This window comes from Heteronotia binoei, chromosome 4, assembly GCF_032191835.1.
Source record: "Heteronotia binoei isolate CCM8104 ecotype False Entrance Well chromosome 4, APGP_CSIRO_Hbin_v1, whole genome shotgun sequence".
Lineage (NCBI taxonomy): Eukaryota > Metazoa > Chordata > Lepidosauria > Squamata > Gekkonidae > Heteronotia > Heteronotia binoei.
In genome coordinates, this window is record NC_083226.1 from 36,301,095 (window position 1) to 36,326,661 (window position 25,567).

Below are 25,567 nucleotides of genomic sequence, written 5' to 3' on the forward strand. Positions count from 1 at the left end.
TGACTTTAACATCTTAATTCAGGCTGCTCCATTAAGGTTGCAAAGGCTGCCACTTCCCCTCACACTATGAAAGAAAACAAAATCAATTTAAAGAATCTTGCGTTTGTAGTCACTACAGTGCATTAGGCAATGGATTTGGTGTTGCACTTTGAAGATACCAGCAGTTACCGCTGCTGAATAAGTGAGGTTGTAGTCTGTTTGTGCATGTTGTATGTATGCATTTTTATTTGCAAGTATCACAAAAGGCCACTTCAGCACATCCCGTTATCTTCTCCAAGCATTTATTCGGGATGTTCATAGAACCAGCAGACACAGCTGTTAGGGAAGACAGAATTTGGGTGCCAGCCATATGTTGGAATGATTACAGATAGACACACACACACACACACACACGTTCCAAATTGTAAGTTTCAATGCTGGAAGACAGCTGACATGTACTCTGTTGCTTATACCTTGGAAGAGAATGATGGGATAACCTATTGACATTAATGGCCCATTACAGGGAGATTTGTCCAGATTTTAACAGCTCTTTGCACAGCACTCTAAGCCTTTGTAACCCACATGATTCTGGGGAGGCTGTAGTCCTGAGCTTTTGGAAAAGGATCATTTCTAGAAGGCTGCTCATTGCTTTCCAATATTTGCCCAGAAATGCTGCTAGATCATAAATGGTTTGATTTCAAAAGCCATGTCCCCCTTTCCTCAGTTTACATATTTCTGTACTTACTTTTTGCTTTTTTTGGGGGGGGGGTGACGCTCTATAGAAAGGCATTGCTATTTTTTAAAAAATGCTTTTATCCTGCTTGTCTCCCCCAAGGAGGTCCCAAGGTGGCTTACAATAAAAGTCATTCTAAATTATCACTACTGTACAATTAACAGCATTTAAAATCTTACTGGCTATGGATCAAGTGTGCCACAATCCTTTCTTCTGGGCAAAAGTTCTTTCAAGCATGTGCAGCTGGTCTCCCTTAGCCCTAGCTGGAGCTCTTGCCACAACTCTGGCAGCAGTAGACACTTGGGAGGTAGATCTCCGATCATGATAACAAGGTTGATGTCGTTGGAGACTAGAACAAAGTGTTGTTTCTGGAGAAAAGAGATTCTTCCTGACAGATTCGCAGCTTTGATGACCAGCTGACTGGAAAAAGACATCCAAAGCTTAAAGGGTTAAAATTCGTCATAACAGGGCTCTCCTAAGAAACTGCCTAGTTGCATCATGTGCAATAATTCATACAGCAATCAGGACTTTTTTTGTAGCAGGAGCTCCTTGGCATATTAGGCCACCTGACAGCAACTCTTCGTGACAATCACAGTTTAGTTGAAAGGAAAATGACCTTGAAGGTAAGGTGTTTAAGATGTTCCACACAAAAAATTATCATTGGACATAACTGTGACTTGAATGCAAATCTAAGATTACCCCCCCCCCTTTATGGTATGCCTATGGGGAAAAAAAACCCTAGTCTTGAGTTTGATTAAATACTGTAAATTTAATTAAACTTTACAAAAGAGAAGGTGACCAAGATACAGCTGCCATTTTCTGCAGCAACTGTGCACTTTATGTAATGTGCAGTTCCAACCTTGGAGACAGGTGTGTTTCCCCCCCCCACCACCACCACCCTTGAGTAAGTTTAAGAATTTCAGGTAGCGTGCCAGCTCTTCGGCAGAGAAATAATTGCTCCCAATGTTTTGCAAATTGTAACTGCATAAATTATTTTGGTTAGGCTGTTCATGCATGAACAGCTCATTTTGCGATAATGCCGTCCTTGGGAGCCAAGTATATTAAGTCTCAGGCAGCCAACAGATGCCGTAATGAAAGCTTGCTGGTGCAAGAGGACTATAGGGAATGAGAGTAAAGCTGGTTTTATAGTGTTTTGTTTATTTCAGGCTCTCTAGTTCATATTGCTCACTCTGGAATACTGAGTTCTCATAGGCTCCGTTGGCAAAAAATGGTACTACAGAGATTCTCAATGGAATCAAACCTCACCAAAGAGTTCAGGTAGAAATGAGCTCCTTCCACTCACTTCAGTGATCCAATAGAACAGGTTTTGAGTCCAGAGGCACCTTTAAGACCAACAATCTGTTCTGCTGCTTCAGACCAACATGGCCGCCCACCTAAATTTGTGTCCAGTGATCCAAAACTAACAATGAATAACATTGCAGAATTCACTGCTAGAGGATGTCATGATGGCCATGTGAAGAGATTGCTTTAAAAGAACATTAGATAAATTGATGGAGGGTGGATCCATTAATGGCTACTAAAGGGAAGCTTCATATCCAGAAGCAATAAGCCTCTAAATACCAGTGCTAGGAGGCAACATCTCTGTGCTTTGTTTATTGCTCCTCCATGGGCAACTAGTTCTCCACTATGTGAAACAGGATTCTCAGAATGTGACATTGGACCAGATGGACCACTGGTCTGATACAACAGTCTTCTTATGATGTTTTCCCAGGGAACGAAGAGAAAAGGAGAGAGAGAGATGAAGTATGATATCTATATAATTCCCCTAAGGTGGTGGCCAAATGGAGCTCTCCCATTGGCTTAGAGATGCATTCCATGCACTCAACAAATAGTGGGCCCATCACAGCTCACACAATGTCTCTGGCCTTCCATTGACTGACTCCCCTGCCCCCACCTACTGCAGGCCCAAGAATGTTGAAAAAACCACCAAAACAGTCAGAGACAGCCACATCTCCAACTCTTCTCTGTGTCCTCTGTCAACTGGCCTCATGAAAGGCGTTGCTGGCAACAGAGCTCCGCCACCCTACACAAACAGCCACGCACACAAACGGCCTCCCAGAACATACAGCCTCCAAAGGCTGTAGATCTAGCCAGGGAGCTACCGCCGTAATGCAACTAGGTGGCAAGGCCTGACCCTGCTGGGAGCATTTCCTCAGAGGCCATGGCTGCCACCTCTTTTCTGTCACTCCCTCTCTTCCTTCACCCCTTGGCCTCACCCCTAGCTAGAGGCCATTGCTAGACAAACAAGGCTGCTTCTGTCAGTAAAGGGAGAAGCCTCAGGTGAATAGAATGTCATACAGTCCACCCTCCAAAGTAGTTCTTTTCTCCAGGACGGGGTGAGAGATCTGTTGTCTGAAGTTCAGTTGTGATCCCAGGAGATCTTCATGCTCCTCCTGGAGGTTGCCTACCCTAGACCTGGAAGCACCCTCTTGGTGACTTGATGTCACCTGGTTAACTAGGGGCCTCTGACAGCCCCCTCCCCATAGCAGCCAGTGTGATTTAGCAGTTGCCAACCCCAGGTTGGCAAATTCCTGGAGATTTGAAGAATGGAGCCTGGAGAGGGTGGGCTTTAAGGAAGGGTGCGACCTCAAACAGGTACAATACCATAGACTCCACTCTCCAAACTAGCCATTTTCTCCTGGGGAACCACTGTTACCAATCTCCAGGTGAGAGCTGCAGATCACTCAGAATTACAACTGCTCTCTAGGTGGCAGTGACCAGCACCCCTTGAAGTGGGGGGAAGTGAATGACTTCACTTGGGTGAGGGGAAGACGGCAATGTTGGGGGAGCACTCACCCAGAGCCTATTTCTCTGTTGTATTTTTCTTCACAATGGGCCTTATTCTTAGTCGATTATCAATTATTGTAATTCTTCCTCTTCTTAAACAGTATAAGGCAGACTCATGAGTTCAACTCTGTATGTGTATGAATGAAGAATCAGCAGGGCTTTTTTTGAGTCAGAACGCACTGGAACGCCATTCCAGCTGGCATGGCTAGCGTTCTGGCTGTTTTAGTCAGCATTCTGGCTCAGCCCAGGGAGTTTCAGAAGACTCAGCCGCGCTTCTGCAGCAGCCTCCTGACATTGTGCTGGCCTGCGGGGGTCAGGAGGCCCAGCTGCGCTTGCGCAGCAGCCTCCCAATGTCGCACTGGCCAGCGGGGGTCAGGAGACCCAGCTGCGCTTGCGCGGCAGCCTCCAAACCTTGCACTGGATTGCAGGACTCAGGGGGTCCAGCCGCACTAGCGTGGCAGCCTCCCGACGATGGCGGGGTTCAGGAGGCCAAACTGCACTGAGTTCAGGTGAGTTGCTTCCATCCCCTTTCTTCCCCCTTTTTCTTTCTTTCTTCCTCCTCTCTCTTCCTCCTCTCTCTCTCTCTCTCTCTCTCTTTCTTTCATTTATTCTTTCTGTCAATTTTTCTTTTTCTCTATTTCTTTTCTTTTTCACTCTTCCACTCTTTCTTTCTTTCTGCCAACATTTCTTTTTCCCTGTTTGCCTTATTTCCCACTCCCCCAGTCTCTCTCTCTCTCTCTCAGTCATTTTTTCCCCCTGTCACTTTGCTTTATTTCCCTTTAAGCACTACACCATGCTGGTAATTGTGATTGAGTAGTGTGATGGAATTTGATTTTTTTTTTCTGGGATGGCTATACATATATATGACTATATATTTCTGGACTTTTTCCAATGCTATATCTTTTTTGAGGTGTTGTGATGATTACCACACATCAAGAAAAATATTATAGTACTTTTGGTGATGTCAGAGATGTGGCCTAGTATGCAAATGATGATGGTGTCAGAGGTGTGGCCTAGTATGCAAATGATGGGGATGTCAGAGGTGTGGCCTTGCATACTGAGTTCCTGCTGGGCTTTTTTTTATATATATAAAAAAAGCCCTGAGAATCAGAATCACAGATTTGAAAGGGACCTCCAGGGTAATCTAGTCCACTTTTAGGGAAGTGTTAATATGGAGAACAATTATGAGAAGCCAGTAAAGTTATGCAGACTTTGAACAGCAGCAGTATCACAATTCAATATTCATTGTTTGTATTCTTGTACATACATGATTAAAAGTATTTACTTATTGGTAGATTAAGAAACCAGAGCTACTTAGGCAGTGTATTTCAGAAAGCAATTGCCACACCAGAGATCCTAGTTATATTCCCTACTGTGCATATAATCCAGTTTAGCCCTCTGATATTTATAGCCTAGACTTCTCACTGTGTGACCCATCAACCCAGTGAAGAAAACCAGAAATCAGTCTGTAGCTCTTCAGTTTTTCCTTTATCTATAATTTCCACCAACTTAGTTCTTAAAATAAATTTCTGAAATGAATTCGAAGGCTTCTGTTTAGGCAAAACTGCAGAAAAATTTAGAGTTCAGACTTAATTTTTCAAAAGAATCATAAGTCATTTTTACCCAGGTAAAGAAGACCTCAATACAGGTTGTTTAGTGAACTGTGCTGTGGGTATCATCCAACCTTATCAAGTACTTGATACCAAGTTGAGAATCTACACCTAGGCTGATTCCTCATTTGGTGTTTGCCTCCCTTTCACTCCGAGGTTGTTCCATGCGGGTGTGATTTCCCGATTTCCCGCACTAGAGGATTTCTCCCGGATTCAAATCCCAATCTGTTCCATGTGTTCTGATTCCACATTACTGCTGCTCCCGGAGTTTCCCCCACAATCGTAGCAATTTTCCCCTCCCTCATATGTTTCCCTTTTTTTTTTTTTAACATGCATGCGTGTTCACGTTACAACGCGATCGTCTTTGTGTTACAACATAATGGCAGAGGCATAATACTGGCGAAGTCACATGTTTTCCTTTCGCCCTGCCATTGGCAGGTTATCTAAGCCCCGGGAAATCTGAGTCGGTGATCCACCATTCTTATCCACATACGCTGAATGTTAAGCACACAGTTTTCCATTAAAAGCTATAACAAATTACAAACAGATGCATGAAAGTGGGGGGGGATTTATGCAGAGGGGTTAAGGGAGAAAGTTTCCCCAACCTATCAACCCCCCCCCCATAAACATAATCAAATTCCCGTTCCCGTTTGAGGCCATACAGGTGGGGGGGATCAATAAAGGTGGCAATCGCGCATCTTTAAAGTAGTTTGTGTAACATCGCTATTTATTTAGTTGCATTGTAACAATCTTATTTGAAAAAAAATTATAATAGTCAGGAGTGATTTTTATCGGAGGGGGGAAGAAAGTAATCACAGTACAATGACACATTATCAAAATTACGTGAAATACCATAAAGAATGGGGGCAGGTGAAAGCAAGGGATGTATTCAGTAAAGAAAATCGCGTTACATTGTTATATATTTTTCGCATTGTAACACGAAACATGATTTGTTTTTTAAAAAACTTACTCTATTTCAGGAAAATATTGGATAATTTTCAAAGGGAGTAAAATTAAGCAAGTATGACAAAATAACTGGGCGGAATCATGGGCGTGGAGTTATGTGGGTGTGTTCTACTGATGCGAGAAGTTTGACAGCTTATTGGCATGAGTTCCGCACATAAATTTTGAGCCCCAAAACCACATAAAAAATAAACTTCTCGCATTTTGCCGATCTCCTAAATGTGGGGCGACACTGCTTTGGAGGCGGGTCAAACTGCTGCCCCGGGTCAAGATATGCAGAAATCAACACCTGCCCCGGGGGAAACACAGCGCTGGAGCCGGAGCAAAGGCTAATGCAGAATCCACCCTAGTGATGTGACTCAGTTTGCAGCCAGCAAAATCAATTTAATCTGGCACTAGATGTGCTGCAACTGGAGTTTCTTCAAGGGTAAGGATAAATATCTCTGGAGTTTTGAAGAAAGCAAGGAAAAGGTTCTACCAGGCAGGAAGTTTGGTTGCTGTTTTGAGAAGTCTTTTTGGATTTATCAATTTGAAACATGCCTAGCAGAGTTAACAAACACCTCCAATGAACTTTTATATGGTGTTTCAGTTTGAGACCCATTCCGAAGGCAGATTCAGAGGTGTTCTGCATTCAGAAAGAAGTTGGTTATAACATTGTAAAATATCTCTTTCTCTCCCTCTTAGAATGCAGTCTTCTCTATTCACTCTGACCCAGGAAGAGAAACCCATCGTACAGTCTAATGTACTCTGCTGTGATGATATAAAACTGTTTCTATTGACAGAAAGATCAAGAATAAATAATTTAAAAAATAAGATGGAGGTTTACCTAAAAGAACAATAGTTTGTAACTGTAGCAGGAGTTTTGAAGTGGGAGTGCTTGGGGTATTCAGTGAATATTATAATATTTTAATAACATTTGTCATTACATTTTTTTTCATTTTTCATTTAGATTTGTTTTATATAATGTTTTATTATTTATACCCTATGTTTCTTCGTTTGTTTGTTTTGAAGAGCATTGAATTGCTACAAGAAGCAGCTGCTAGGTCTAGACCCTAACAAGAGAATTTTTCTTGGCCTGAGAAAATTGTTATCTGCAATCTCTAAAGGGACAAGACAACAACAACAAAGAGTAGGCAGGAAACTGCATTGATTTGAATTTTGTAGTTCAGTTGCACAGTCAAGTTCGACTCTTTGCGACCCCTTGGACAAAGTCACACCAGGCCCTACTGTCTCCCACCATCTTCTGAAGTCTGCTCAAATTTGTGTTAGTTACATCAACAGCGTCCAGCCATCTCATCTTTTGCCGTCCCCTTCTTCTTTTGCTTTCTGTCTTTCCCAGCATCAGTGTCTTCTCCAGTGAGTGCTCCCTTCTCATTTGGCGGCCAAAGTATTTGAGCTTCAGCTTCAGCATCTGATCTTCCAGGGAACAGTCTGGGTTGATTTCCCTCAGGACTGATTGATTTGATCTTCTTGCAGTCCAAGGGTCTCTCAAGAGTCTTCTCCAGCCACCACAGCTTGAAAGCATCTATTCTTCTGCACTCGGCCTTCCTTATGGTCCAACTCTCACAGCCGTACATCACTACTGGGAATACCATAGCTTTGACTATATGGACTTTTGTTGGCAGGGTGATGTCTCTACTTTTTATTATACTGCCTATTATACTGATTTGAATTAGGCATCCCTTTTTGTGGGGGCGTCAAACTTCGAGTACACTGAATTGAAGAATGGGTAAATCCAAATGTAGACATTTGTCATATTATTTTACGTAAAGTGCCATACATCCTGATGCTTTCTACTAATAGACAGTAGACAAATAGACTTCAGTAGATAAATAAGCAGTCAAGCACTGGTGCTGGCAGTAATTAGAGGGATATGATAGTAATTTGTTGAGTTGTTCTGCTATCTTCATGAAGTACATCTATGACCCAATGGGCACTGTGACATGGCAAGGGCTGCTCCTCATACACAAGTATCTGAGACACACTATGAGTAACTATATAGGTAGTAAGAATCATAAAAGAACTTCAATCAGTTTGTTGGTCTGGCATTTCTCTGCATCCCAGAGCCTGCACCAGCCTGTGAGTCAAATGGAAGTTAGAATCTGGACACGTTTGAGGAAGACCACAGCAAGGCCACTTTTTCAGCTAAAGTGGTGTTGCAGACCCCATATTTCAATAAGGTATACTTTTGCTAGGATTGGAAACACTGCTGATAAAATGGGTAGCTGTGTTTAGTCTGTCTGCAGATGTAAAAAAGGGTGCTAACTCTGTTTAGGATTGTGCTATGAGTAATTGTTTTGAAGCACCGGTTTCCTGTTGGTATCTTTCCAGCAATTCCCTGTAAAATTCTATACATTCATTTGTAAGGATGTGCACATAGTGTGTATTTGGATAATATTTTACTTGTGCTTTACACTAATGTGATAGCAGTACAATTGTGATAGCAGTACAATTGTGTATTTTCATAGTACATCTGCCAGTATAATGATAATGTGTATCCTTGAACATATGAAGCTGCATTGTAGAGACTCACAACTTTGATCTATCAAGATCAGTATTCTCCGTGTTGACTGGTAGTGGCTCTCACAGGGTCTGTGGTAGGGATATTTGACTGCACTTAATATCAAATTATTTTGACAAGAAATGCCAGGGATTGAATTTGGGATGTTTGCTTGCCAAGCAGATGATCTATCACTGAGACAGCTTTCCCCCACTCTAGTACAGTAACCTCCTACCACTTCCATTTCACTGCAACAAAAAGTAGGTGAAAACAGTAGATCTGTAGTTCTATTCTGTGATATGAACAACTTGAACCTTGTATTGAAAGGAGAATGTATATTGGGGAGAAACTTGATAACATTCCTAATGGTTACCAGCACAGAAGCCGAATTCATAGTTGTATATATTTATATAGCATGGTGCTAGTTTATGTGGCTACATGTCAAAGAAACTGTAGAATCTGGCACTGGGCACAAAAGTTAGTTGTCTATGGACCTCAGCCTTCATTTATTAAAAACAAATCTAAACATTGCTAGAAATAATAATTTAACGCTTATGATTGTGATATATGTTTGCAAGGCTGTAGGGGCAATGACTAGGCAACTGTTACATACCAGAGGAAAGTCTAAATAAGATTTATTTATTTTTTTGGAGGGGAACAAAGCTTTCAAATCAGTAAATGGGCAGTCTTCGCAGTGGAGGACAGTAAGCAGAGGGGCGCTGCAGGGCTCAGTACTGGGTCCCATGCTCTTTAACTTCTTCATTAATGATCTGGAGTTGGGAGTAAGCAGTGAAGTGGCCAAGTTTGCAGATGACACTAAATTGTTCAGGGTGGTGAGAACCAGAGAGGATTGTGAGGCACTCCAAAGGGATCTGTTGAAGCTGGGTGAATGGGCGTCAACATGGCAGATGAGGTTCAATGTGGCCAAGTGCAAAGTAATGCACATTGGGGCCAAGAATCCCAGCTACAAATACAAGTTGATGGGGTATGAACTGGCAGAGACTGACCAAGAGAGAGATCTTGGGGGTGTGGTATCTAACTCACTGAAAATGTCAAGAGAGTGTGCGATTACAATAAAAAAGGCCAACGCCATGCTGGGAATTATTAGGAAGGGAATTGAAAACAAATTAGCCAGTGTCATAATGCCCCTGTATAAATCGATGGTGCGGTCTCATTTGGAGTACTGTGTGCAATTCTGGTCACCGCACCTCAAAAAGGATATTATAGTATTGGAAAAAGTGCAGAAAAGGGCAACTAGAATGATTACAGGTTTGGAACACTTTTCCTATGAAGAAAGGTTAAAACGCTTGGGGCTCTTTAGCTTGGAGAAACGTCGACTGCAGGGTGACATGATAGAGGTTTACAAGATTATGCATGGGATACAAATATGGAGCAGAGGTCCATCAATGGCTATTAGCCATATATATATATATGTGTGTGTGTGTGTGTACACACACATATATTTGCCACTGTGTGACACAGAGTGTTGGACTGGATGGGCCATTGGCCTGATCCAACATGGCTTCTCTTATGTTCTTATGTTCTAGTATATAATAAAAAGAAATTATGCAACTTTGCGGAGTTTACATATTGCAGAAAATGGATTTTGTTGGGACATCATTGGGGCTTCTTTGTGGAAGGTATGCCATTCATATGAGGAGAGTTGCTCTGTAGTTCCAGTGATTTTTCTAGCTGCAGTGCAGAGATTTCTGGTAGTTTGGTGTGGTTTGGTGTAGATATCCAGTTTGGTGTAGTGATTAAGTGTGCAGACTCTTATATGGGAGAACCAGGTTTGATTCTCACTCCTCCACATGCAGCTGTTTGAGTGACCTTGGGTCCGTCACAGTTTTCAGAGCTGTTATCTCAAGAGCAGCTCTCTCAGTCCCACCTATCTCACAGGTGGATGTTGTAGGGAGGGGAAGGAAAAGGAGATTGTAAACCACTCTGAGACTCCTTCTGGTAGCTAAGGGTGAGGTATAAATCCAATCTCCTCCTCCTCATCCTTCTTGAACCCCACTGAAATCTGCTTGTTATGTGGAACAGTTTCCTTCCTTGTGGTAGGAATCCATATGTCCTGAGTCAGGCTGAGCCAAAGGGCAGAGCATTTATTTTCAGTCTTTCATGGATCAATGTGGAAGAAATTTATCCATTTAAAATATTTATATCCTGGCTTATCTCCACAAACTCAAGGCAGCTAACAGAACAGAAGAGTGCACATATTTAGGAATTATTACTTAAACAGACTGGGGTTTTCCAGATTGCCTTTATGTTCCATTATGTTCCATTTTCATTCCCCTGTGTTACTAGTTTATTTTCTTGTATCCAGGCAACTTTGTTAACATTCTTGTGCTATCCTAGTCTTTCCACATCCCCCCTCCCCTCCGTTCTTTCCAAAACTAGTTTTCCTCATATATTTTTCCCCATTGAGGAATGATTTCTCAAGATAGCCTCTTGCTTGAAATCTGAACATTTTATTCCATCTTGTGGATTGCTGCCCCCAACCCCAGAAAAGCTTCCTTGCAGGGTAGGGTGAGTAAAAATCCCAAAATGAAGACTTCCGGTGTTGGAAAATGGCGAGCTGAGTTGCTTTCCCTAACGGGGGCAGGCTGGCACTTCTGTTCAGGGTAGTAAAAGGCAAATTAATGCCTTCTGCCTACATTTCTCAGCTAGAGAATTGTCCAAGATATGCACAGATACTTTGAGGAGACTTACCTTGGCTGAAAGGGAGTCCCGGGGGGGGGGCTTTTGTGAGGCTTTGAGGGATCTCCAGAGAGAAGTTGCATATTCATTATCTGCAGAAGTTTTCAGAGTCATTAATTTGACATAAGCTCGACAGGATCCAAACCTTCTTTTACAATTTTAAACATCTAATCTACAAAGGACTGGTGTTGATTTGGATAAACTACGGAAAAAAGGTACTGATTGCTATCTCTTCACTCTGGCATGAATTAAAGTTAAACAAAACAAAAGTAAAGTAAAAGGTGGGAGTTGGAAATACTGAAAGCCTGAAAGGAGAAGAAGATAAGGGGCTACATTTGAACTTTGTAAACTTAAAAGACAGTGTTAAAAGAAGAAAGGAATTTATTGTTTAGTCTATCTGTGGTTGAGGAGGCAGCCCCATCGTCACAGATCTACAAGGTTCACAGTCAACACAGGAAATATGTCCGATATTGTGAGATTTCTCTACCAGTGAAACGAGATTTGAAGGCAATAAAAGCAGGTAGTATTGGAGGAAGAAGAAGGAAGTCAACAAAGTAAACAGCCTACTCTAGGATTATAATACCAGAGAGAAACATCGGTGGCCATTGTTGTTGGGAGGGCTAAGTTTTAACATCGTTTTTAAAGTGATTGGGACATTAAAAATTGGTGGAGTTAACAGATTTAGGAATTAAAAAATTACTATTGTTGGATAGTAGATAACAAGATTTGAACTGGTAAAAGGGAAAAAAGATTTTTTTTTTTTTTTAAAGTGAAGCAAAAGTTGCAACTGCCATTTTGGGAGAAATAAAACTTTAAACATTAATATCTGAGCCTGGGAGGCTCAGAGGACAGCGAAATTGGGTGCATTGGAAAGGACAAGCTTCACTTTATCAAACCTGATGGTTCAAATTTAATTTGGTGAGATCAAAATTTTTGATCTTTTTTTTACATGTCAGACCTGATACAAACTTGTGCTAGGTCTGCTTCAATAGAGAAAATGCAAGCCCAATTAGATGCAATGGAAGCTAGGATAATGAAGGGGGTGAAAGAAATGATAACTGCCTCTAAAAAAGAAATAGAGAATCTCAGAAATGACACTGTGGTAATAACAAAGAAAGTACAAGCGTGGAAGAGAGAGTGAAAACACATGACTCCACCTTGTTAAAATTACAAGAAAAAGTGACAATTCATGACTGCAAACTGATGGAAACTCAGATCCGTCTGAGAGGTGTACCTGAAGATGAAGAATCAGACCTGAAAAAATACATAAAAATAATTGCAGAATTTTTGGAGGAAGATCCTGAAGGGAATAGAAATATGTATGACTATATGTATAGAGTAAATTCACTCTATGCAAAAAAGAACAATCTGCCAAGAGATGTGGTCATAAGATTTATGACAAAAGAAATGGTGGGAAAGATCATGAATAAAAACTTTGAAAAGTCATTGACAGTGGGAGGCAGTAGAGTAAGAATTATGAAAGAACTGCCAAGACAAGGGCTAACTGACAGAAAGGCATATACAAAATTGACAGAAAAACTATGTGACAATGGAATGAGATACAGATGAATAATACCTGACGGTTTGAGCTTTGAACTTCAAGGGAAAAGGATTACAATCACAAATACACAGGAACTGCGTAGATTTCATGAAGAAAATAAAGAATTTGCACCATGATGGATTATAAATTGATATCTTGGAATTTAAATAAACTAAATTCACCACAAAAAAGAAAGGCAACGTTTCATTGGATAAAAAAACAAAATTGTAATATAATATGTTTACAAGAAGTGCATATTAGACAAAAGGATTATAAATTTCTATGGAATAAACAATTGGGAGTAGAATTTTTTACATTGGCTGAACAGAAGAAGAGAGGAGTAGTCTTTTATATTAAACAAGAATTAGACCCGAAATTGGTATTTAAAATAAAGAGGGAAGATATATAGTGGTAGAAATTACTTTGAATGCCAAAAAAACGTTGTTGGGACTTTATGCTCCAAATGGTGGTAAAGACATTTTCTTTAAAAATATTACGCAATATCTTGATGAAGTGACCTATGAGCAAATTTTATTGATGGGGGACTTTAATGGAACAATTCAGAATACGATAGATCTGGGAAGAAAAAAATTGATAAAGAAGGGAAATTGCCAAAGTCTTTTTTTTGAATTGGTTAAACAGGAGAGTTTGGAAGATATATGGAGGAAGTTTAATCCTGAAGTATGGGACTATGCCTTCTTTTCAGCTAGACATAGCTCTTTCTCTAGAATTGACATGTTGTGGGATACTAAAGATTTGGGACTTATAACAAAGAAGATAGAGATATTACCTAAAATAGGAGCTGATCATAACCCAATAATGTGGATTACAAAACTGTCAAAAAAGTCAAGACGATGGAGATTAAATGAAGATTTACTACAAAATAAAGTAATATATGGGATAGATAAAAAAGTAATTATTAATGATGTAAGAAATTGAAATTTATTACCATATGTTACTAATAAAATTGTTTGAAACTGATAAAAATCCCAAAATGAAATAAAATAATAAAATGGTGGGTATGGGTGGTAAACTTTTGTAGATATTTATTTATTATTTATTTTATTTTATTTGATTTATATCCCACCCTCCCCGCCAAGGCAGGCGCAGTGCGGCTCACAACATAAAATCATAATAACAATTAAAACAATTATATTATAAAATCACAAATTCTACAGTTTAAAACAATTCAAATAGGTTTGGTGCTAATCTCATCAGATGTTGTATATTTCTGGTGGTGACGGCATTTCTCCTATTCCTATGATGTAGGCTGCGCGTCAGTTAAAAGCCAGCCAGAAGAGAGCAGTCTTGCAGGCCTTGCGGAAATGAGCAAGGTTCCGCAAGGCCCTCACCTTCTCTGACAGTTGGTTCCACCAGTGCGGGGCTGCAACCGAGAAGGCCCTCTCTCTGGTGGTCTTTAGTTTGGCCTCCTTCAGCCCAGGGATTACTAAGAGATTTTGCGATCTAGATCGAAGTACCCTCTGGGGAGAGATGGCCCCTAAGGTAGGCAGGTCCCAGGCCATGTAGGGCTTTAAAGGTTATAACCAACACCTTGTAATGAATCTGGTACACTATTGGCAGCCAGTGTAGTTCCTGCAGCCCCGGCTGTATGTGCTCCCACCTGGGAAGCCCCAATAGCAGCCTGGCTGCCTTGTTCTGCACTAGCTGTAGTTTCCGGGTTTGGCACAGGGGCAACCCCAAGTAGAGGGCATTACAGTAGTCCAACCTTGCGGTGACCTTAGCATGGATCACTGTTGCCAGGTCGCCGCACTCCAGGAAGGGGACCAACTGCCTCATCTGCCTTAGATGGAAGAATGCAGATTTAGCAGTGGCTGCTGTAACGTACTCGAAGCGGAGACGAGAGTAGGGCAACATTGTTTATTAGGAGCACGTTGCAAGAGAGAGAGCACGCGGGCCGGGTCCCACTTATATACAATCCCCGGTACAGCCTACAGGGTTGGTCAGGCCAATCCTGACCCGTTGAACTTCCCGCCACAGCTGTTGATGGGCGGGGAGATTCGCGCCCTGCGCTGGGGCTTCTGGGACGGCCCAGTTGCCCCTGCGCCCGGTCGCATATTATTTACTGATACACTACACCCCTCCCCCCCTGGTTAATGAACATAGTCTTGCAGATATGCGGGAGGTCGGCGCTCTCTGGTGGACCGTCTGGGGAGGTCCTGTGGGGGAGGTGCCGCCACCGCATCTGATGCTGCGGGGGACCCTGGTGCGGACGGTGGCGGACGGACTGGTTCTTCGGTACCTTCGGGCTCTGGCGGTTCTGGCGCTACCTGGGCCAGCGTTAGGGGTGATGGGGCCGCGTCCTCCGGTCGGTCCCCGATGAGCTCCTCTCCGGCTCTTGCCTCTTCTGTGTCCGCCAGTTCCTCTGGTAGCGTGCGGCGCCGCAATTGGTCTATGTGCCGCCGTAGTACCTGGCCCCCCTCAGTTGATATGTCGTAGTGGCGGGACCCGGTGACTCGTAGCACTCGGCCCGCCACCCAGTTGGGCCCCCTTGCGTAGTTCCGGGCGTAAACCGGGTCGCCCGCGAAGAAACCCCTGACTGCGTCCCGGACCTCGGGGCTCTCGCGGGTGTCTGACGCCCGGTCAGGGTGTAGTCTGTCCAGCCGGGTTATGAGCTTTCGTCCCATGAGGAGCTCGGCCGGGCTAACCCCTGTGACCGGGTTGGGGGTGATCCTATTGTCGAATAGGAATGCCGCTAATCGGTGGTCCCAGTCTCCCTGTACAATACGGCCCAGGGCTTCCTTGGTGGTGCGGACCATCCGCTCTGCCTGACCGTTGGTGGCTGGGTGGAAGGGGGCCGACTTATGTGCCTAATAAGGTATCGCTGGAGGAACGCCTGGAAGTCTGCGGACGTGAAAGCGGCCCCATTGTCCGAGACTATGGTGTCCGGGATACCGTGTGTGCTTAAGACCCTGCATAATGCTCGGATTGCGGCTGCGGACGAGGTGGACCCTACGGGGATGACCTCGAGCCACTTGGTGTAGGCGTCCACAATTATCATGAAGATCTGCCCCTGGAATGGCCCCGCGAAGTCGAGGTGGAGTCTCGACCATGGTTTCCTGGTGGACTCCCACCTAGTGGCGGGGGCGCTGGGAGGCTCGGGCCGCGACTCCTGGCACGTCTGGCACCTGCGGACCCAACTCTCTATTTCCCCGTCCATTCCCAGCCACCAGACGTAGCTTCTGGCCAGGGCCTTCATACGAACTATGCCGGGGTGGGTCTCATGGAGGGATTCTAGAACACGCCTTTGCAGCGGGGGCGGAATCACCACCCTACTTCCCCATAGTAGGCACCCCTTGTGGGCCGCTAGTTCCTCCCTCCTGACCTTATAGGGTTTGAAATCTTCCCCCATGTTCCCCTCTGGCCACCCCCTCACCACCCAGTCGAGCACCCGTGCAAGTGTCTTATGTTTCTGGGTGGCCTTGGCGACCTCCGCTGCGTGAAGGGGGGGCTCTGGGAGGCTTTCCATCAGCATGACCTGGTGTGCGGGGGCGGGGTCTGGACCCATTTCCGGAAGCGGCAAGCGGCTGAGCGCGTCTGCGTGACCCATAGCCTTGCCGGCCCGGTGTACCAGTGTGTAAGTGTAGGAGTTGAGGAATTGATTCCACCTCAACACGCGCTGTGACAGGATTTGGGGGGTTTGTCGATCTGGGGCCAGCAGACCTAAGAGGGGCTTGTGGTCCGTGGCTATGGTGAACCTCCGCCCGTACAGATACTCGTGGAACTTGCGGACCCCCGCCACGATCGCCAGAGCCTCCTTGTCTATCTGCGCGTAATTGCGCTCTGCCGGTGTCAGTGTGCGGGAGTAGTACGCTACCGGCACCTCCCTCCCGTCCGGGAGTTGGTGCCCCAGGACTGCTCCCACCCCATACGGCGACGCATCGCAAGCCAAGATGACGGGGAGGCCCTCGTCAAAATGGTGGAGCACCGCATTGGACACCAGAACGTCCTTGACCGCCTGAAACGCGGCGGCTTGTCGTTTGCCCCAAACCCAAGGGGCTTTTTTATCCAGTAGGCGGTGAAGGGGCTCTGCTAGGGCTGCCTTGTGGGGGAGGAATGAGTGATAAAAGTTAAGGACCCCCAAGAAGCTTTGTAGCTCCGCTTTGCAGGTGGGGGCCGGAGCTTGCACGATGGCCCGTGTCTTTTCTTCCGTGGGGTGGATTCCCGCTGCGTCCACGGCGAACCCCAGGAACTCCACCCGCGGAACCCCCAGCAGGCACTTCTCCCTCTTGACTTTGAGCCCCGCAGCCTGGAACCGGCGGAGCACCTCTCTTAGGCGGTTGCCGAATTCTTCGGGGTCCGGGGCGGCGACTAAAACGTCATCGAAGAACGGCTGGACTCCGGGGATCCCTTTAAGGAGAGCGTCCATTATACTCTGGAAGATCCCCGGAGCGACGCTTACCCCGAACTGTAGCCTCCTCACCCGGAAGGCCCCCCTGTGCGTTACTATCGTCTGGGCCTCGGCCGTCTTATTGTCTACCGGGAGCTGTTGGTAGGCCTGGGCCAGATCCAGCTTCCCGAAGATTTTAGACCCCGCGAGGGCAGCCAGGACGTGGCTCACCACCGGCACTGGGTAGGGGTTATCCTGCAGTGCCCGGTTTATTGTGCATTTGTAGTCTGCACAGATCCACACCTCCCCGTTTGGCTTCAGTGGGGTTACGATGGGGGTCTCCCAGGGGGCGTAGTCCACTGGCTCCAGGACTCCCTGGGCTGTGAGGCGGTCTAGTTCGGCCTCTATTTTGGGCTTCAAGGCGAACGGAACCCTCCTTGCCTTGAGCCGAATCGGCCTGACCGTGGGGTCTAGGGGCAGGGAGATGGCCGGCCCCTTGTAGCTTCCCAGGGACCCGTCGAATACTTCGGGGAACTCTTTGCAAATCTCCCTGAACCCGCTGGGCGTTAAGGTTTGCCCCACCCCCTCCACGCGTATCCCCAAGGGTTTGAACCAAGCCAGCCCTAGCAGGGTGGCAAGTTGGCGCTTTACCACCAGGATGTCCAGCGGCCCGTAGAAGGACCCCCTCTCGACTTGTACCCGCGCCCACCCCGCAATTTGCACCGGGTTCTTCTGAAAGTCCCGGAGTATGAAGTTCGCCGGCCGTAGTCGCAGCCGCTGCCGGGGGCACAGTTCCCTCAGGGTCTCCTCCGCTATGAGGGAAATGGAGGAACCTGAGTCCACCTCCATTTGGCAGGGGTTCCCTTCGATGAGGACTGCCACTTTAATTTTATCGCGGGTGGCGAGGGGCAAGCTCAGTACCTGTAGGGACGTGGAGTCTGCTGAGTGGGACTCCGCTGACTCGTGGTGCGTGGTCGGCCTCCGGCGGTTGGGCTTGGCCCGGCAAGCCCTGGCGATGTGGCCGGTCTTCCCGCAGCTCCGGCAGTCCCAGGTCTGGTACTGGCAGTCTCTCCGATCGTGGGAGTCGCCGCAGCTGGCGCACTTGGTGGCCGGAACCCTCTCCGACGCCGGTGGTCGATCGGCCGCTCGGGGGCGTTGGGCCGCTCTGTTGGGTGGGCTGGCGGGGCGACGCAGCTGGTAGGCTTCTCTCTCCTCCATGCGGTCGTGGTCCAGCTCCTCGTGGTGGACGGCGTCTGACCGGGCCTTGGGAAAGGTCCTGGAGGTCCTCTCGAACGCCACCGCTTCGCTGAAGGCGCTCTGGAGGGTGAGCTCTTCTTTGGCGAAGAGCTTCTGCTGGAGCCTCTCGTCGTGGAGGCCCCACGTGAATCGGTCGGCCAGGGTGTCTTCCAGCTGGGGGAAGTTGCAGTTCCCGGCGATCTTGCGGAGGGCTGCCAGATAGTCGGCGGCTGATTCTCCTGCCGCCTGGTCCCTCCTGTGGAACAGGAATCTGCGAGCCACCCGTGAGGGCTGCGGCAAGAAGTGGCCCGTGAGGAGTCTGATGATCTCCTCGTAGGATTTCTCCGCCAGGCGGGCGGGCGCCGAGAGACCCTTTGCGATCTCGAACGTGGCAGGCCCGCATACGCTCAGGAGAACATCCCTCTTTGCTCCGGCGTCGGTGATCTTGTTGGCCCGGAGGTAGAACTCGACCCGTTCCGAGTAGGACTCCCAGCCCTCTGGATTTGCAGGGTCGAAGGGCTCGAGGTAGCCGGTGATTCCGCCCTGGTTGGCCATGGTGGCGGCGGCGGTCGTGACCGGTCGTTCGTTGCCCAAGATCTCCGTCGTAGCCGATAAGGCTAGGATCCCACCTTCGTCGCCAGTGTAACGTACTCGAAGCGGAGACGAGAGTAGGGCAACATTGTTTATTAGGAGCACGTTGCAAGAGAGAGAGCACGCGGGCCGGGTCCCACTTATATACAATCCCCGGTACAGCCTACAGGGTTGGTCAGGCCAATCCTGACCCGTTGAACTTCCCGCCACAGCTGTTGATGGGCGGGGAGATTCGCGCCCTGCGCTGGGGCTTCTGGGACGGCCCAGCAACTGACGGCCCAGCTGGGGCTTCTGCGCCCGGTCGCATATTATTTACTGATACACTACAGCTGCTATCTGGGCCTCCATTGTCAGGGCAGCCTCCAGCAGCACCCCCAAGCTCTTGAACTTGTGTGCCGTTGTCAGTGGCACACCGTCAAATGCTGGTAAGGGAATTTCCCTGCCCAGACCGCCACGACTCAGGCAAAGGACCTCTGTCTTCACTGGATTCAACTTCAATTGACTCAGCCTGAGCCAACCTGCCACAGCTTGCAGCACTAGATCCAGATTTTCTGGGACACAGTCAGGCTGGCCATCCATCAGTAGATAGCTGGGTGTCATCAGCATATTGGTGGCAACGCAACCCATACCTCTGGACAATCTGAGCAAGGGGGCGCATATAGATGTTAAACAACATCGAGGAGAGCACTGCCCCCTAAAGCACCCCACAATTAAGCGCGTGCCTCCGGGGCAATTCTCCCCCAATCACCATCCTTTGTCCCCGACCATCAAGGAAAGAGGAAAGCCATTGCAAGGCCAACCCCTGTATCCCTGCATCGGTGAGGCGGCAGGTCAGCAACTGATGGTCGACCGTATCGAACGCAGCCGATAGGTCAAACAGCATCAGTACCACTGAGCTGCCTCGATCCAGATGTTACTGAGAGAGAGAGGAAGATACATTCAGCACCTGTGCTGAAACAGTCAGTCAGTCCCATTGGGTGGCCTGGCACCAGCTCCTGCAGCTCTGTTTATATGGGAAGCTGACTTTTCTGGTTCCTTAAAAAGTAGTTTTTGAGGTGTTTACCAGAACAGTGCAGAGAGACTAAAGAAGATATGCATAATATGCATAAGCCCTGGCAGGAGAAGTGAGGGGGAAGCCAAAGGCAGAGCTACTGTTCTGGCTACTTCAAATGACCTGGATCTTGTCCCTACCGCTTGTTTTACACCTGAGTAGATGTATTGAAAGAGCTCCGTGGCACAGAGTGGTAAAACTGCAGTGCTGCAGTCAGAGCTCCCTGCTCACAACTTGAGTTCGATCTCAGCGAAAGCTGGTTTCAGGTAGCCGGCCCAAGGTTGACTCAGCCTTCCATCATTCTGAGGCCGGTAAAATGTGTACCCAGTTTGCTGGGGTGGGGGAAGTGTAGATGACTGGGGAAAGCAATGGCAAACCACCCCGTAAAAAGTCTGCCGTAAAAATGTTGTGAAAGCAACGTCACTCCAGAGTCAGAAACGACTGGTGCTTGCACAGGGAACTACCTTTACCTTTTTTGATGTACTGAAGCTAGTAGGGTTACTCTCGTGTAAGGGGATCACACCCTGCCCATGTGTTCTGAGACAGGCTTGGGCAATGCTGACTGCTTCATCAAGTCACACCACTTAACTCCAAAGTAAGGCCTAGTCAAGGGAACTGGAGAGAAGACGGGGCTTTCATGGACTCTCTCTCCCCCCCACCAAAAAAAAAAAAGCACAAGTGCTGGAGACCAGAGCAGGCTTGTCCTGAAAGTGCGATGGTGTGTGATGGGCAGGGAATGTACTTTAATGGGGCTTGTGCAGCCCCTTTGCGACTGCTGAAATATTGCAATGCTTCAGCATATCTGCAAACAAACAAAAAAACCCTGAGGAAGAACCCATGGAAAAAACAATCCTCAATGTAAATATGAACAGACAAAACCATGAGAGGGAAAAATGAAAAAACAAACAAATTATATAACTGTGAACTGATTCCACTGATCATGTGATTATAAGAACCTCCACAAACCCATGAAAATCCAGAAGGTGGCTACAGGCTGGGAAATGCCACTGTTTCCCTGTACTTTCCTGATTGACTAGAATTCCAGTATATTTTTTTTAATTCAAGATAGTTTTGTATGCCACCTGGGACACTAACACATGGCCAGATCTGATTGACTGCATAGTATTGCAATACCACTGCATTTATTATGTGATCTTTATTGTCTAAATTAAAAAAAATCACAAAAACAGCAGCAGGTTTGAGGAGAAATTGGCTTTTCAACAAGCATAAAAAATGAAAAAATATTTTCAGAAGAATGGGGTCTTTTGGAAACTGGAAGTCTTCTGAAATATAACATATTATATATTAATGAAATGTATTAATAATTAGTGCAACACTAGTCCCCACATTTTTTTGATTTTGTGGATATATATTAAGGGGAAACCAGAAAGAATCATTGTAACTAAAAATACTTTTTTTCCTGTAGGTCATAAATATAGTACAATTACAACACCTTAAAATATTTTTTTCTGACGGTCATAACTGTGGTGTAATTACACTTTAAAACCTGTTTCTTCACATCTTCTGTACTTTTAAAAAGCAAAATCTCATTCATTCTCTAGCTTTATATATCCCTTTAAAATACTGATGCATCTGAAACATCTTGCTTATAACGCCACTGCTACCTATCAAAACTGATTGAATGTGTAAAAACCAGGCATAAAGAATCAGAGGTTTTAGTGCCATTGGGTAATTTTGGGAGCTTTATAACATCACTGTTCCACATGCAAAATACAAGATGTATGAAATGTTAAGGAAGTGAAAGCATATTTTATTTATCTAGGCAAGATATGAGGCATGTTCATTATCATGTGCCGACTCAGGATTGCTACATTGGACAAGAAATACCCCACAAAATTCATCAGAACACAGGCCTAGTTTGGCCCATAATCCATCAGTGTTTGCCCACCCCTCAAATGAAACACCACACAAGTTATGAGTTAAACTGGGACTTTATTTACACAAAAGCTGATCTGCACCAAGCACGGGTTGCCTTGAGCTTGCAAAGCAAGCTTTCTGACAGGGAAAATCCACCCCAGCTTGGGCCAGGTCCAGAAATTTCTGGACCCTACCCATCACGGCCTGCACACCAGTGCATAGAGGGGATGGACGCACATACCCCCAGTCCACGACTGCAAAGCCTTAGGGCCAGTCGTATGCTCCCCCAACCCTAAAGAGGCCCCCAACCAAGCCATCCGGACTGCCAAGCCTCTTGGTAGCCCAATTGAGGACCCCCTTCCATAGCTGATATCTCAGAGTGCTTGGCAGTTCCAAATCCTTTTAACCTATGTTTTTCCCGCCTTCCCAGTCAGGGCCTAAACAGTGACACCAGTTCTATTTATGCTTCACCCCCTTTGACTATGTGGAGCAGGCGAAAAAAGGTCCCCTCTATGGCCAATCAGAGTGAGGCCCAAAAAATTCCTGCTCAGCCCCATAACTGGCAACTAGCTAATCTCACATGGTCTTACCAAGAGGGTGGGTGGCTGAGAAGCTTGCTTCAGGAGAGACTGATCCGGTAATGGCGTTTGCCAATCTACCTGGCTAGCCAGTCACCTCTCTGATTGGCTAGATCTCCCACGCCGTATCTGAATAGGCTCATTCAACTCCTTGTGGTTTCATTTGAGGAAATGGGGTGTGGTCAATCTCTGTGGCTGCTCTATGGCACCCACCGGTTTTGCCCACCCACAAATGAAACACCACACAAGTTATGGTTAAACTGGGACTTTATTTACACAAAAGCTGATCTGCATCATTACATACATCATAAAGCACAGGTTGCCTTGAGCTTCAAAGCAAGCTTTCTGACAGGGCAAATCCACCCCGGCTCAGGGCCAGGTCCGGAAACTTCTGGACCCTACCTGTTATGGCCCGCACACCAGTGCATAGAGGGGATGGGCGCACATACCCCCAGTCCACAACTATGAAGCCTTAGGGCCGGTCATATGCTCCCCCAATCCCAAAGAGGCCCCCAACCAAGCCACCTGGACTGCCAAGCCTCTAGATAGCCCAATTGAGGACCCCCCCCTCCATAGCTGATATCTCGGGGTGCTTGCCAGTTCCAAATCCTTTTAACCCGTGCTTTTCCCACCACAGAGGGGGTAAGCCTTGGCTTAACTCCCCTCCCACCAACCAGGAACCACCAGGTCACACAGACCACCCTGCAGATCAGCTAAGAAAATGTATGTCCCCACCTCAGAAAGGTGCACTCCATCAGCTCTGAAAAGATGCAGCAACAAGAAATGGATCCTGGTATGTGGAATAATGCTTCCACCACCCAAAAATCACTGACCTACCTATGACATTGTTCAGCCAGCATCATGCTTTGTCCACGTGGGCCGGGTTATGCACCCCCCCCTCCAAACCCTCCGTGGCAACATGTTGGACCAGACCCATACTGTATCAGGACCACAGTCGCAGAGTCTCAAAATCCTTCAAGACCTCGGCCAACAAGGAGACAGCCGTCCTAGTGCCCAGATCATTTTCGCCCAAATGTATGACCATGATCCAGGGAGCCACTCCCATCGAGAGATAGGCATGGATGAGGGGCAACAGCTTGCCCCAGCACATTTAATCATGGTGCTATCTCCAATGTTTAGCTGGGTACCAATGCTGGAGCTTCTGGCTCTTCTGCCTGCCCAATACACGATGGAATGCCTGCAAATCAATATACTGGTGTTCTCCATCCTTGTGCCGCATCCTGCAAGGAAACCCAGAATCAGCTGTTACTGTTTCCTCACATAAACCCAATATGCCTGGGACCTCCAGCGCCCCACTCGCTGGACCTTCATGGGGCTAAACCACAGCCTGGCAGCTGAAGAAGCAGCTCCAGTATGAAAAAAGTGGATACCAAAGTCCCTTGCAGTCAGACCAGCCTAGCTTAAGGCCCATCGTGCCACCGCCCAGAACTGATACTGTGTCAGCGGAAGGCCACTTTCATGTTGAAAGAGCAGACCCGACCTCTGGTCCATCACCCGCAGCCAATGCTCAAGCTTACACACTGGGCATAGCCTCTCCTCCATGTTCATGTGAAGGGTAACTGTCTGCCCCACCCCTCTCTGGTCCATCTTGGACCGATGTACCCTCAGCGTGACCATGTCCACCCCCAGCCTCACATCCGTTATCAATAAGGCCCTGTCTCTGTTGTCCCACCGTGACCTAACCACCAGCTCACTTATTCACAGTGCCCCGATGAATGCCACCAATGTGGCCACCTTAAACAGTTCAACCTCCCACTGTGATGTACAAATGTTCCCAAATAACCGCAGCAGTGTTTGTATAATCTCTGGGGTAAAGGTCTGCCTATTATCCGGCACTGGTGGTGCTTCCCTGACCCAGCCTTCTAGCATACGCCTTAACCTGAAGTCTCCTGTCCATTCTTCCAAGGCCCTGGCTTTCAATTAAAAGGCTATTGCTGCCAGATGGCCCTTAATGGTTCGGACAGCCAAGCCCCTGTTCCACAAGAAAACCACAAACTGCATCAAATGTTCCACTGGCACTGGCCACTGCTGCCCAAGCCCTTGACTATTTTGGAACTCCTTAAAGGAATCCTGATATTCCTTGTATGTCACTCTTGTACCTGGGGCTAGCGATGCTGCAACCACCCTTTTGACTTCACCCTGCCAAGACTCCACAATTCCTCTGGCAATGACTCTGGGTCCTTGTTTGCATTTGGGCCCAGCTACCTGAACCGTTCCCCCTGAAAGCGAGACAAGGCATCAGCGATGTTGTTATGAACGCCTGGCACATGTTCAGCCACAAACAGGATATTAAACTGTAGGAATTGCAACACAAATGCTCTTACCAGTCTCATGACTAAAGGAGACCTCGAGATGAGCTTGTTAACCACCTGCACCACTGCCTGGTTGTCGCACCAGAACTTAATCACCTTGTTCTGAAGCTGGATATGCCATAAGTGTACCGCCACCACCATGGTGAAGAATTCAAGAAAAGTCAAATCCCTTGTGAGGCCAGATACTGCCCAGTTTTGTGGCCAGTGCCATGCGCACCATCTTCCTTGGAAAAAGACATTTATAGGTCAGCCTTGATCCCTCCAGAGACTCGCACTCTGTGCTGAGGGTTAGAGACCCCTTTTAGGGCACCACATGCCCTCCGCATGAATGTCTGCCCTGGGGCCACTACTCTGCAGACAAAATCCAAGCAGCACCTGCCGTTCCCTAAGGGTCATGCTCTTCCATGAACAAGCCTGTTCAAACAGTGTCACCAGTCTTGCCACCTTGTCTCACAACCTTAATACTAGTAACTCACAAAGTAGAATTTTGCTCATAAGACTCTCTTGGAGGGAACATTGCTGGGGACTTGTGGGGTAAATTCAGGAGCAGGTGGGGTTTGTGGAGGTGAGGGTCCTCAGCTGGGTACCATTCTCCAAGGTCTCCCCACCAAAGCATCCAGCTTCTCCAGCAGAGCCAACCCTTGCCAGTTGGTGCTTAGTTGTAAAAGTGGGCATTTGGGAGAGACTGATCCAATAATGGCATTTGCCACCTTACCTGG

At 46.7% G+C, this 25,567-nt stretch overlaps 2 protein-coding genes across 3 annotated transcripts in view; one reads left to right on the plus strand and one right to left on the minus strand.

Moving 5' to 3' along the window:
• The window catches only part of LOC132570483 (E3 ubiquitin-protein ligase Topors-like), a 358,952-nt gene that overhangs the window by 207,458 nt on the left and 125,927 nt on the right, over positions 1–25,567 (plus strand). The gene's annotated exons all lie outside the window — the stretch shown is intronic.
• LOC132570094 (uncharacterized) lies at positions 15,440–24,989 on the minus strand (the record flags this gene model as incomplete). Its single annotated transcript, XM_060236530.1, has 4 exons — positions 24,861–24,989; positions 18,481–18,939; positions 15,674–16,146; positions 15,440–15,548 (listed from the first exon to the last, which is right to left on the minus strand). Coding segments are annotated over exons 1-4 (1,170 nt in total), but the record flags the coding sequence as incomplete, so codon positions are not given.